Genomic DNA, 14,535 nt, shown 5'->3' on the forward strand with positions numbered 1-14,535 from the left:
AAATCATACATTTCATTATTTGGAAGGGACTGTTTGAGGAGGAGGAAGCTATTAAAATCATCGCATTTTTGTTTTTGAATGAATTAACTAAGGGCTTAGGGAAGAACTATGGGAATGGAAAAATAGATTTTAATCAAGCTCGTATTACCATTTTCAATTATTCTTCTTTTGTGTTCTATAAGCAGCAAGTTCTTAGATGATTTGGATATGATATAAGAAATGAACCCATCTACCCATATGCCACCTACATCTTCACCCCTCTGCTTACTAATGCTGGTAATAAAAATTTCAATTCATAGCTGGAATTTTGTTTATAAACCGATAGAAAGTATTACTGTCTAAGATTTACACTACAAGATTTATGTGCAACTCCCGAAAGTTAGGATTACGTAAGTTATCCTGTTCACGGGCTGCCAAATCCCCACTATCCTCAACAGATTTGTTTTACAGACCCAACAAATATTTCTATTCTTAATTGCTTTTTCATTGGACAATTTGAACTGTGCGGCCGTTGAATTGCTGTTTTAATAAGTGCAACCATAGCTGTGCGTAACCGATTTTCCCCACCCACTGTCTCAGACACCTCTACGAACGATATGGTATTGCTCGAATCTCCTTGCCCGCCTGCAAAACTGACCTTAGTGGGTTCATGTTCCTTAAAATAATTCGATTTTGATAGATCCCACACATCCATGAGTTTGGCATCAGTGTCCAATACCACCTTGTTGCTCTACAAGACTGAATTTTAGAAATTCTTAAACCGCAGGATTGCGTTTTTGCCCCAAACGGTTTCCACAGAGTGTTATCCATGACGCTTGCAGGGCATCAGATAGTTCTTCAATTTTAACTTTGTATGGAATCCAGATAAACACATTGGACAGTAGTAACAGGCACCCTTTCTAATGTTTTTACCCTCACTTAAAAACTGACTAATATTGAAATTGGAAAAAATGTCCAAATGCAACAGGTTCACTTACTGGGTCGTAAAGAAGCAATACCCAATATTTCACTAATTCAATGGAAGGAGCCCTTACTGAATATATTACCCCTTTTTATCGTTAAGTTCTCCATCTTCATACTCTGTATTGTAGTCCAAAATTAAAACTCAAATCTTTAAATGTTCTTTTATCCACTCAAAAATATCTATCCTCTTAAGTGTTACAGGAATCTTTGCCTCCTCTTATTGCCTTTAAACAATTCCCTTATCGCCCCTTTACAAAAATTAAATCTACTATAGGAAAATATGCCTCCTCCCCGTCTCCATCTACTGCCAGATTTAAAAAAAGTCTTACTAGCATCATTCAAACAAGGTGTATGCCCCGCGACGAGGACTGAATACTTAAAGCACTCAAAGCTCGTATCGAAACGAAAATGTTGTACACCCGTACAAATCCTCAAATCTAAAATATATTTTACACCCTCCACCCTTATTAAAAGCCCTGATTTATACCTTATTAAAAGTACTTCTCACTCACTCTGAAGAAAACATCCTCAAAATTATGCAAGTCCGGGTGAACCGTCCCCATTGCCGTTTGTAGGTAATGCGAGTACACATCATCCATCTCTTCATCAAAACAATTGAGCAATGGATATCTTCACACTGTCCCTACCTCCTGTCTTCCAAATGTTTTTTCGAGAATACTTGAATCTTGCTGATATAGGAGTGTGCTATGTCCACCGGATTCGTATGAATACTACCATTTGTAAGAATATTAAAGGGATCTTTAAACTCAGCTCTAAAAAAATTAATATTCCCTAAAGCGATACAGGCTAAATAAAAAACGGGCAATACAGAAGGTGAGTACGGGCAATACAGGCAATACGGCACCACTTTTTCTGGTTCCCATTTATCACTGTGAGAGGTGGGCACCTGTTCTTCTACCATTATTTCGATCTCTCTTGTTGGTGCTTGCATTACGAATTGTCGAAAATTTATTCAACTTCGGATCTTTTTTATAACCATACTAGGAAATCTTCTTTAATCCTACTTCCCGATTAGACAAGATAGTGTCTAATAGAAATTTCTATTAATGTAAAATTTTTCGATCGTAGAAATTTTCTCTCCCCGAAAAATTCCATATAATTCCCAAATACCAATGTAATATGTTAACAATGGGAAATTCTTGTTGTGGTCAGCCCTTTTTCCGAAGGAATATGAGGTCACAACATTCCCAATAGCATATCTATTGAACCTTTCAACTATGTTAAATTTAATTCTTGTCTTGATATTTTCATCAGGTCTTTTTGACAAAAAATGCGTGTGGGAGAGGGACTAGTTGCCCTTCAATCTTGATGGTAAGTTTTAAAGGGCAGTATAAATTTTCTTATTTATTTTTTAATTATCTTCCTTTTCACTTCATTTCAAAAGGAAGGTTTTTCAAAAACATTGAATTGTCTTTTATGAAACTTGCTCCCATAAAAACTATGATAAAAAACTACGCACTTTTGATACTCTGGATAGATATAGTTTTTTTTTTTGCTTCACATCCCCCTCAATTTTCCCGGAAAAGTAACACATTACCATAATTTGTTTCCTAAAATATTTTATTCTGCATAAAATATTTTGTTTATGCCGTTCATTTGATTTACTTAGATAATAGTAGTAGTAGCAGTAGCAGTAGTGGTAGAAGTAGTAGTAGAAGTTGTAGTAGTAGTAGTAGTAGTAGTACTGGGGGTAGTAGTAGTGGTAGAAGTAGTGGTGACAGTAGTTGTAGCAGTAGTAGTATGAGTAGTAGCATTAACATGAGCAATAATAGTAGTAGCAGCAGTAGAAGTAGTCGTATCCATAGTAGTAGTAGTGGTAGTAGTAGAAGTAGTGGTACTAGTAGTAGTAGTAGTATTAGTAGTAGTAGTAGTAGTAGTAGTAGTAGTAGTAGTAGTAGTAGTAGTAGTAGTAGTAGTAGTAGTAGTAGTAGTAGTAGTAGTAGTAGTAGTAGTAGTAGTAGTAGTAGTAGTAGTAGTAGTAGTAGTAGTAGTAGTAGTAGTAGTAGTAGTAGTAGTAGCAGTAGTAGTAGTAGCAGTAGTAGCAGTAGTAGTAGTAATAGTAGCAGTGGAAGTAGTAGCAGTAGTAGTAGTAGTAGTAGTAGTAGTAGTAGTAGCAGTAGTAGTAGTAGTAGTAGTAGTAGTAGTAGTAGTAGTAGTAGTAGTAGTAGTAGTAGTAGTAGTAGCAGTAGCAATAGTATTACTAAAGTAGTATTAGTGAAAGTAAGAAGTACTAGTCCTAGTAAGCCTTGGGGTTCTTATGTAATACCTTTAATCGTTCCTGGAATATTTACAATACACCTTTTTGATAATTTGTCACCAGTTGATTTTTTTTTCTTGTCAATCAGCTTTTCTCGATAGTTTTGATTCAACACCCTATTAAAGTCCTTTAGTATACTATTCAGCCTGCCAGCATGTACTTGAACTATCTTCATTAAGTTCTATAGCAGCAGCAGTAGTTCTATAGCAGCATTAGTGGCCCCAAAAGTGTTAGGTTAATACGCTGAGGTATTGGTAAGGTATTACTAACCCTCCCTTTGGATTACTCAAAGTTTAGATTGTGAAAACTAAATATATATTTTTTTTTATATTAACAACATTGAAAAACGACAATTGAAATAAGAGTGCAATGAAATCTTGAATTGCTGAGTTAAAAAGGAATTAATACCATTATATTTTAAATATTCGGTTTGTTTTCATTAGCTTTTTATAGTTGTCTTGATTATAATAATGAATTTGTTTATTTGTCGTCGATGTTTTTAAGGAGAAAAGTATAGTATTCAAGATACTTTTCAATAAAATACAAGGTAGCAGCCATAACTTGGATTTCAATGCGTAACTGGATTTTACTGGTTTTAAGATTTATCTGTCAATCTTTTGTATGTACGTTTTATTGCGGTAAAAGCTCAATGGCCATGATAATACAAAACAAAAGTGAAAATTCATTTCGAAATAATTGACGTTGCATGAAGAAAGAAAAACACAAATCACAAAAATCCACCTCGATGTTTCATAGTCAACCTGAGACACCATCCTAAATTTTAAACACTTGCAAAGCATACATCAATCATTAGATTCACCCACCATCTCTCATCAAACTTACACTCCCCATACACTTTATTTCTTAGATCATTCAATTCTTTACAGTCATATATCGCCTGACCTATACTTCCACATTTGTACTTCCAAACATTAAGCGAAAAAAGGATCATCCTGCTTTTGCCTCCCCCCCTAAATACTCCCTTCTTACCCCAACTGGTAAGCTATTGTCTCTTAATTATATAGTATACTTTGATTCAATCTTTTTTTAAAGTTCACCTTAGACAGAATCTAGTCAACTCATGTCTCCTTCACCAATGTGTAAAGGCACAGGGAATCAAAAGGGCTTTAGTCATGGCATAAAATAAATTATATATATTTTTTCAATAAAAAGTAAGCGACAATATTAAAACTCAATACGACCAGAAATTATTTCGTATATAAAGGGGTTGATCCCTGTCTCAGTACGTTACTATTCACGCTAAAATTTTTAAAACTTTTAAGGAGCTTTCTATTCTAATTAAACGGTCCTTGTATTTAAGGAGTCGATATTAAAAAATACATAAAGTCAGTCCTACGTCGGACGTAAAGTCGGGCGCAAAGTCAAACACTAGCGTAAAGATTAATTTATCGGGGGGAGGGGGGGGGGGCAATCCTCTCATATACGGAGTAACTTCTCTACGTTTCGAGATTTAATATTGTTCCTTACTTTCTGTTGAAAAAACATGCTCTGTTACTGATTGTTTTTCCAGTAATGCCGGTAAATCTGGCTCATCTTCGATGAAAAATTTCTTTTTCAGAAAACTCCTCTGTGGGAAGTTTTCCTACGTAGAATAAGCCCCCTTAAAATTACCCAGAAAATTTCATCATCTCTGAGAATCTCCCCCCCCCCGCCATAAATTGGCTTGTGGATAATCCATCCTAAAAAATTCTTCGTAGCATATCTTACTTTCATTTGAAAAAAAATAATTTATAATCTTTTCTTATCATTCCAGAAATTCCTCTTCCATAGAAATGTTTCCCAGAAGTCCAAAGTTCCTGATGATATCCCCAGGACAATTCCTTCGAAACATTTCCACAAGCGAAATTGGGCAGGCAAAGAGAAAGTGGGACAAACAAAAAGAATTTTGTATAGAAATCTGTCAAATCCCAGCAGTCTAAGACTTTCCCTGGAAAAATCACTCCCATAAATTTCCTTTCCCTCTCCACAGAACATTTTTCATATGGAAACCCTCTCTATGCACAATATTAATTGGGAGGGGTCTACCCCGCCCCCTCCCTCCAAAAAAAATTCAATGTCTGGATAAAAATGTCTTCGAAGGGGTCATGTTATCCCTAAAGGCAAAGCTAATTGATCTTTCAACTATTCTGAACAAAATGGCTAGATTAAAATTTTTATCTTACATCCTCGGGGAAAAAGAGGCATGGGAAGGGGCCTAATTGCCCTCCAATTCTTTTGGTCACTTAAAAAAGCCACTAGGACTTTGAATTTCTATTTGAATGCACCCTCTCATGTAATTCTTAGACAATTATTTCGATACAATGAACACGGGAAGAAAACAAATAGAAATACAAAAAAAAATGAATGCGCATCCGTGATCTTTCTTCTTGAAAAAATGCAAAATTCAACATTTTATATATATGAGCTTAGAACTTCTACAGTAGAGTTCTCGGATACGTTGAATTTAGTGGTGTGATTTTTGTTAAGATTCCCTGACTTTTAGATAATTTTTTCCTCCTTATTTTGAAAATCAGGCCAATTTTCTCAGGCTTGTAGCTTTTAATGGGTATACAAAACTTCCTGAATCTTTACGTTTGGAATTAACATAATAAACTGATTATTTTGATATACCTGTTGATATTAAAATCATGTTTTTTCAGAGTTTTGGTTATATTGAGCCAAGTCGTTCCTTACTTCTACTTATTTATCTCAAACTGTTTGATGTTAATACCTGTTATCTCTATGTTTTTCTACGATTGTCTGTTTAATTTCTGTTCGGCTTGAGCTTCATTTTTTCTATAATAGTAATTTCTGGTCGTATTGAGGTTGAATTGATATGGGAATCACCCTATCACCCAAGTTTTGGTTTCGACATAAGCCGCACCACAGGAAAGAACACCCCATATTATATTCAGAGAACATCTGATTCTTTTTTCGTTCTTAAAAAACTGCTCTTTTGGAAGTTTTTTGTTAATTAATAAGCAAATGTCTAGCACAACTTCAAATGATGGATGTTTGAACGTAATACCTTAGGCTAAAAAGGGCTGTAAAGGCATCTATGTTAATAATATTTTCATTAGCATTACAATTATTCTTTTATTAGTTATTCTATTGTTAATATGCTTATTTTATAAATTAAAATTTTTATGTAATTGGATTTTTAGTTGATTCTATTTTAATAATTATTTTTGTTTTAGAAGTCACTTACAATAAGTCAATTACTTTCATATTTATTTAGTTAATTATTTGGAATTACTTATTTTTTTGGATTTACTGCCAATAGCTTTAATTCTATTTGAATGTTTTTCAGATTTCAAGGGTTTCTCATTTTCTTGAGCAGCTGTTACAAAGAAATGGTGTGATTATAGTTGGCCCACCTGCTTCTGGAAAATCTTCACTTTGGAAAATTGTAGCTGAGGTAAATTGAGCAATACTTTAGTCACAAAAGTTGCCTGAATATGCATCTCCAAGGGATAGAATTGAGGCAAGAAGACTCTCCAGGGAGGGTTAGAGAAATCAAATGTTTCTCTGTACATTCTGTACACATTTAGTCAAACTCTTTCTTATTATTATTAAAACGATGCTGGGTGTCAAACATATCAAAAGTGTTCAAGCGCTATTAAGCTGTTGGCATTACGTTTTCATTAGCAATCTACCATCTTGATATTTTTCTTTCAATCAGTAGTGGGATTCCCATATTCCTAGGCTCCAGAAGTATCAGCTGTCTTAAGCCACCAATGTCTCTGTTTGCTCTTAATCGGACTTAGTGTTTCAGCTTCACCTGCCATCTGAATAAGGATATCCCAAAATTGCTGGTATAATTTTCTTACCCTTCCCTTCAACTGGCCTTAGCAGTATGAATAAAATTCCTCTTGCTCTGATGATCTACATCATTGCGTCACTGTATTTCTTTATTGAAAGAACAATATCAACGTGTAAAAACATTCTTTTCGGAACGTTATTACCAATTTCACTTTTTTGTTTTGATTTCCACTTCTGAAACTTATAAAACTTCAACAAATTGCCTGGGTGGTAGTGATTGACTACGTCAAATTTTATGTATTAATAGGCTATTCTTTTATACGGGTATAAAAATCATTTTGTTGTGCTATATGTTTATTGAGTCAAATATTTCACCCCCGTGGTAGAATCCACTTTCATTCGACAAAAAAAAGTATTCACCCAAGCAAATATTCGGTCCGTTTTGAATTAGGAAGGAATATGTAAAATGTTATGATATCTATTATAGCATGGTTTGCTCCTTTTTTTGGTTTTAATCTTTTATGATTAACTTTTACTTAGAATACTGAATATAAGTGGGTTTGATTATCACGCTGACAAATTTTAACCAATATGTTGATTTCTGTATCATTTTTGATTTTAAACTAGAAATAGATTTTAAATAAAAAGGATAAACTAAGAAGGCTATTTCTTCTGTCCAATCGCTTTTACCTTTATAGTATGTATATTTTTGCTGTTTCTAGGCTTCTTTTTAACACTGCAGTGAAGAATGCCTTATTAAGTAAGATGACATTGGTTCAACTTTTTGTTATAAGTATTAGTACTCTTAGGGACGTCCTGGCTGTCTGAGATACTGAGAGTCCTTTGCCAAGCTTAACTATATGGTTTTGTTCACCTGTCAAACCTCCATTTTAAGAAATCAACCGACATCTAGGATCAAAAAATGCATCCCCTCCCAAAGAAACGTAATTCCACTAATGTTTGATTTTGATTATAAGTTCAATCATCATTTATCCAATTTTCTATAGCATTGGATAGAAGATTTTGAAGCAAAGATTTCTAAAATTGGTCCAGTTTCACTTTTCAGTTACGTTTATGGATCCGTTTGTCCCTTCCGTTTCTTTGAAGGGCCGCTAAACATTGGCGTTAAGTCTCAAGGACAGAAATATGACTTTGGATTTCTATTAGAAATATGTTTACCATCCTAATACTACTGAAACAACTAAACAGAACACCAAGCCACCTAAGGTTAACACATCTACGCACACTCCTTCTCCATCGCAATCTATTTACACCCTCAGAGGAAGAGAGAGTGGTGAAATCACCCACGGTCTCACCCCAACCGCGGACAATTCGATTTTCTTTTAGCCGTAGACGGTTAGCCGAAAACGGCAAGCCGCCTGAGGTCAACACAGTTACGCTGCTCCTCCATCCCAATATATTCGAAACATCCCTCTTTACACCCTCCTAGAAAGTTCTTTATGACATCCCCCGCCCCAGACGAGGACGACTTGTTTTCTGTTTAGCCCTTGACGGATGGCCAAAAAGGGCAATCTACGGCAATCTGTCATCCTCCATCTGCAGAACGTGTCAGAGCCATCTCAACCTTTGGTTTTACCACCATGTGAATTTCGCTCTAACTAATTGTCCATTTTATTACCAGATACTGTATTTATTATAACTAAATTTGTATTCCTACAAAATTGGAGCAGTCTTTAGCCATTACTGCTGTCTTGTCTTATACCAAACTTTTCCAGGCTAGGATACCATCTCTCCCTATTTCTACTATACAGTTGAATAACGTATCAAGGTAAAAACTGAATCAGAAAACTTTGGCAACAGTTAAAGAAGGAAACTACAATTCTCCAGAATGTCAGTCTGTAGTTAATCAGGTGGCTGGGTCATACACATCTAATGGGGAAATAGCTTTAGCTATATCTTACCTTCGAGGGAAAGATCCATTGTAGAATTCAAAATAGACCTCTTCAGAGCTTTGGCAATATGCCTCTTTTTACATTCAGAAGGAAAGGGACATCATAAAAGTAGTATCTCCATCAACAATCTAAGAAGTCCTAAATCATCTTTGACATAAGTTAAGTCAAGAATGACTCTAGTTAAGTGCAATTTAATTTATTTGTTTCTGGATCGTTTGTGGTTATTTGCGGTCTGATAAAATCAACTGTATTCACAATATAGTTTTTCTTTCGTTATTTTTTGTAGGCTTTCAAAAATGTTAGTGTACATGTCATCAACCCAAAAGCTGTAACAAGAGACGAGTTGCTCGGATATGTTGACGATATAAGTCGTCAATGGTATGATGGAATTTTCACAAAGACAGTCAGAGAAGCTCTTTTAGAAGACCCTGGTAAATTCTCTCTTTTATGTTTTTTTTTCTAGAACGTATTTTAAAACTAGCGAGCTTAACAGCAGATCAAGGAATGAGAGAAATTTTCTTAAAGCGATATTTTTACAACTTATAATAACCTCTTTTCTTTTTCTCGCGTTTTTTTTGCCATTATGTACAATGTTAAGGGGAATATCCCAAAAAGTCGTTTCTTAATGGAGCAGAAAGAAAACCGGTTTTGAATATAAATGGAAAGAGAAGCCAGTTTATAAGACGTAGAATCAAAAAAAAAATCGAAATACCAACACATAATTTAATTTCTCCTGATTTCTTTTTTTCGACATAGTCTAGTAAAAATGTGGTTTGACCTCAAACAAATTGATATACAAATGATTCTTTCACTATCTTTCACAAAAAATTCTTTCACAAAAATATTTGCTGATTCCGAATCCGAAAAGCTTACTACTCTAGATCTTTCAAAAGCTTAAGTTTTTAAGATTGAATTTGAGGTTGAGGCAAAAATGTTGATTGAGTAAATATCAGCAAATGTGATTAGACATGTCATTTCTACGCTTTTGTTTTGCTGATGAACATGAAACTAAATTTTTAAAGTCAAAAGAATGTTTTGTGGTCTAAAGCTTCGAGAAAGAGTGAGGTTGGGAAAGGGGTTTTAGGAAAATTGTGAAAAAAGGGGTCAACCTCAAACAAATTGCTATACAGATGACTCTTTCACTATCCGATTAAAAAATATGTACTGATTACAAATTCGAAAAGTTTGCCTTTCTAGCTCTTTTACAAATTTGAGTTTTTCAGGTTGAGGGTGAATTATTTAATGTAAAGAATGTCGTCCTGAAAAGAGAATTCCGAATTTAGAATTTTTGCGTCTCCGATTCTTTGTCTGAAAATTCTACTTTCTAACTGATGCTGGTAAAGGTTTGCGGTAGATACAGAGGTAGACTTGAGGTACAAGAATTAACAAAAATTTGATTTCTTAATTTGAACTATAATAATTCCTTAAAGTTTTAACAGAATCACTAAAGTTGTTATATAAATTGCAAAAATATTTATGATGTCTGAGGGATAATTTTATGGCGTTTGGGTGACAATCTTAATGATAATGCAAACAGGAAAAATACCTTAAATTTTTAAATCAGCTTTGTTTTCCTTTCGCTTAAAGTGATTCTTTATGTCATTTTATTGGTTGGAATTCTAGTCTAGAATGAGGATTTGTTTAATGTGTAAGAAAGTAATGCTCAAAGTAGACGAGAAAGTAGTTGTGACTGAAATAGGATGGAGAACCAAAAACCAACTGATCTGACGGCTGTTGTGGGGGATTGTTTTTACAAGTCGTGCCTAACTTTTTACACTAATTCAAGGGTCATTTACCAGCACTTGAGAAAAATCAGTCAAACAAAATGAGTTCCAGAGGAGGAGTTCAAATCTCCTGATAGAACAATTCGATTTCAAAAACGATTGTTTATTTTGTTTGAGAAGAATGGCTTTTGAGAAGATTCACAAGAGGAAAAACAGCTTACGTAACGGAGTTCACAGAGACACGGGTGAGACTTTGTAAAAGTGAAATGATCATTGGTCTGAGATAGTTCAGGGCCGAATTCTAGCAGTGAATTTGGATCTGCATGCAGTGTGTACCATAAAACATGGTACTGCAACTTTGAATCTAGCAAGAACCTTCCCTTGAAACATGCAGAAAATCCGACTGACAGACTCTGAAAAAAGAGAGGTAGAAATGTAAAAATTAATCAAAAATAAGCATTTGAAGAGGTGATGCGGTTCTTTGAGGCAAATGATAATGAACAGTCAACAATGAGTGACTTGGTCAACATGATGGGTGAGTTTCTCGGTGATTTGGAAGAGTCTGTGGTTAGCCAATTTTACGTGAAGAAGCTCGTCAAAGAGAGGTTTGGTGATGTAGTGGTGATTGCAGAGATCAACGGTAAGGTTATTGTTGTCACATTAAGGCCCACGGCTCAAACTATGCTACTAAACTTTTATGCACAACCAAATGGTAGCGACGGAAACCAGAAGAAAATGAACATTCTTAGTGTGGCTCCTGAGTTGTTGAAGAGCGACCTAAAATGTGTAACTGAAGATATGGCTGAGGATATTAAGAGGGCCGACCTAAAAAAATCTGGAGGAAAATTTGAATTACCTACTACAGTCTCTGAAGCTCTTCCTGGAAAACTTGTTCGTGGGCGAAGATACTAAACTGAAAATAGCTGTCATTGGCCAAACCATCATGCAAGCAACTCGACCTAGGGCCATTAAGTCTCCTCTTCAAGCTGGACTCGCAGTAAAGGTTTCATGATCAGCAAGGAAGCCACAATCTAGTTGATACTCTCAGCGCTATGAGCTTCTGTTCATCCTACTATGAGACCAGTTTATTTGAACAAAGGGATTCACCGGGAAGCCACCGCCTTCCCTTCTCTCAGTGTTTCCCTGTACTTCAAAGAGCAAGTGCTCGACGCTGCGATGTTCTTGCAAAAAGAATGGCTTAAAGTGTAGCTTGGCTTGTGGCAATTGTAGAGGAACAAGCTGTTCCAACTACGAAACAGTCGGTGCCAGAAACCTTGAAGACGATGGTAGTGATGATGAAGACCAAATGTTTGAACAGCTTTGCTACTATTAAATGAATATCTGTGTTACTGTGATTTTCATCTGCCATATGTAATTGATCTTTGTGTTGCATTATATGAGTATATTGATCTCTTTTTTGGAACAAGTGTTTTGTCTCAGCTAAGGGAAGCTCTTTGACAGAATCTTTTTTTTTGTTACAAAAAATGTTTTTCAATTTCCCTTCCTCCTCCTCATTCCTACTCACTTTCACAAAACTGAGGTTCCAGGCATACTGGACTTTACCTGCATTCAGTCTTGGTTGTTACCAAGGTACGAGACTGCAGATGTTTTGCCGTAGGCCGAGTTTAATGTACACCTGGAGACAAAAACTCTCCTGCAACCTCACTCTCTCTCGAAGCTTTAAGCCCCAAACAATTCTCTTGACTTTAAACATTTAGTCTCAAGTTCATCAGCAAAAAAAGAGCGTTGAAATGACATATCTAATCACATTTGTGTTGGTATTTACTCCATCAATATTTTTTGTCTCAACCTCAAATTCTACCTCACAAAACTAATATTTGAGAAAGAACTCAAGGAATGTCAAGATGAATGTTACATTAAATAGAAACAAACTTTGATCATGTATACTATCAAAAAGGTGCCCTAGCAATTTCTGAAGAACACCTCACATTATTAACCCAGACCTTGCAGAGTAAGTTGTGGCAGATTTTGGGCTAGCCAGAAGACAGTGTCCGTATACTTTTGATAATGTTTCTATGGTTATTGTAATTAATGACACTAAGGGCATAAATGTGAAACTCTTCGGGAACATTTAAGGGGAGTATCAATTAAACAAAAAAGCTATGTGTATGCAGGTTTTAAAGGGCACGCAAGCATATTCATAGGCAGCGCTGATCAATCATAGCTAGTAAAATCATAGAAACTTTTAAAGATGCTATGATTGAAATTATAAGTTCTAGTACCCTTTTTAGGAGTCAAAAGTAATTGCAGAGCAAGCAGTGCTCTTCTTTAGCCCATGATTTTCAAAACACACCCAGCCAAAATTTTCTTACAGCCATTTCTTCTGCATAGTTGAACGGTCTAGTAACTATATCTCTAGGCGCATTAGTTATCTCAACCTCCCACATTTACATAATCTATCCCTTTATGCTTTAAAACCAAATATTTCTTTAAAACTAAATTTAAATCACTGTTTATGCTGATCGCCAATAAGACATCTTAAAAATATCCTAAAAAAGACTGAGGGTATTCAGTTGAAACTTTCAGGGCAAACAATATTACTACCTGCCGCAGTCGATCCGCTCTTCGCCCTGCCATAACATTTTTCTTTTCAATTGTATAGAAATTTTGTATTGAGAGGCGTGAGGAATAAAGTTATTTTTTTATTTTTTTTACTTCTTCTTTTAGATTTAACTAAATAAAAAGAGTGCAGGTGTATCCAAGTTATCAAAGAGCCTTCTTCTTTTACGATTTAACTAAATCAAAAGGGTGTAAGTATAACCAGGTTGTCAAAGAGTATATATAGAATTTCTTAGGAATAGTATTAAGTTTTGTTTTTCTCTGGTCTGCTAGAGGAAGTATTGAACTAAATTAAAGAGTACTATTTGTGTCAAGCTTTTCCCACATACAAATAAACTATGCAACCTAAACAACCAAAACTATGGATTCTTACAGAAAAAAAAAATAAAATATAGTTTTAGTTTTCATTAAAAAAGACTATGTCAATGAAAATAAACAGATTACTTTCAAAGAAAAGTAAAGAACTGTAAAAGTAGGATTTAAAAAAATCTAAAGATTTTTAAAATGATTTTCCTAGAAAAGTAAAGAACCAAATTAAACCAAAATGAGCAGAAATATATTTTAAATAATATAACAAGTATATAACTACCACAGATCACCATTCATAAGTAAATGAAATCTAAAACGGACAGAAAGTACAATAAATATCCGAGTCAAACTAAAAACAAGGAGAAATCATTTTACTGAAAAAAACAGCTGAATTTGTATTGTCACTTTAGTATAAATTTGCTGATATCTATTCCTTAAAGTATTAATAATTTTTGATGTATTGAAGTTAAAACTGTGAAAACATTTAATATTTTTCTGTAAAGCACAATTTATGTTCTAGCCTTAAGAAACATGGGGGGTTGTCAGCCCTACTCATATTAATTTCTGCTTGGTTTGATTTTCACTCGATAATTTATTGTCATTTTTATTTTTTTCGGCTTTATTTATATTTTGATGGTGACTTGTGGTAGTTTTACCCTAAGTAAAAAATTTGGTTTTATTTCTGCTCATTTTCGGTTTAATGGATTTCTGTACTTTTCTTTGAACAACTTATTTTGTGGAAAGATTGTTTTAAAACTTTATTAGTTAAAAGGTTTTATCTTTATTAGAGCAGAGAAGAGGCTTGTACATGAATTATTCGAGTGATAGATCGTATGAAAGTAAGAGGAATGTCAAGAAAGTGAAGAAAGCATTAAAATATGGATTAAGAAGGTGTGGAGTGGAAACCATGGATGAAATTGCCAGGGATCTGGAAGATCCATCTAAATAGTATAATATTAAAATATTGTATTGGCATTTTAGTGAATTGAGAGGGAGTAGTCAATCT

The 14,535-nt window shown here is 34.6% G+C and overlaps 1 protein-coding gene across 1 annotated transcript in view; it reads left to right on the top strand.

Annotated features, from left to right (window-relative positions):
- LOC136030708 (cytoplasmic dynein 2 heavy chain 1-like) overlaps positions 1 to 14,535 on the top strand; it is a 575,385-nt gene that overhangs the window by 250,725 nt on the left and 310,125 nt on the right. Inside the window, exons 34-35 of the mRNA XM_065709779.1 lie at positions 6,552 to 6,659; positions 9,203 to 9,347. Of these exons, the coding sequence (XP_065565851.1) occupies positions 6,552 to 6,659; positions 9,203 to 9,347 (253 nt within the window). The remainder of the gene's footprint in view (positions 1 to 6,551; positions 6,660 to 9,202; positions 9,348 to 14,535) is intronic.

The sequence above is a fragment of the Artemia franciscana genome, chromosome 8 (genome assembly GCF_032884065.1).
Source record: "Artemia franciscana chromosome 8, ASM3288406v1, whole genome shotgun sequence".
NCBI classification, from domain to species: domain Eukaryota; kingdom Metazoa; phylum Arthropoda; class Branchiopoda; order Anostraca; family Artemiidae; genus Artemia; species Artemia franciscana.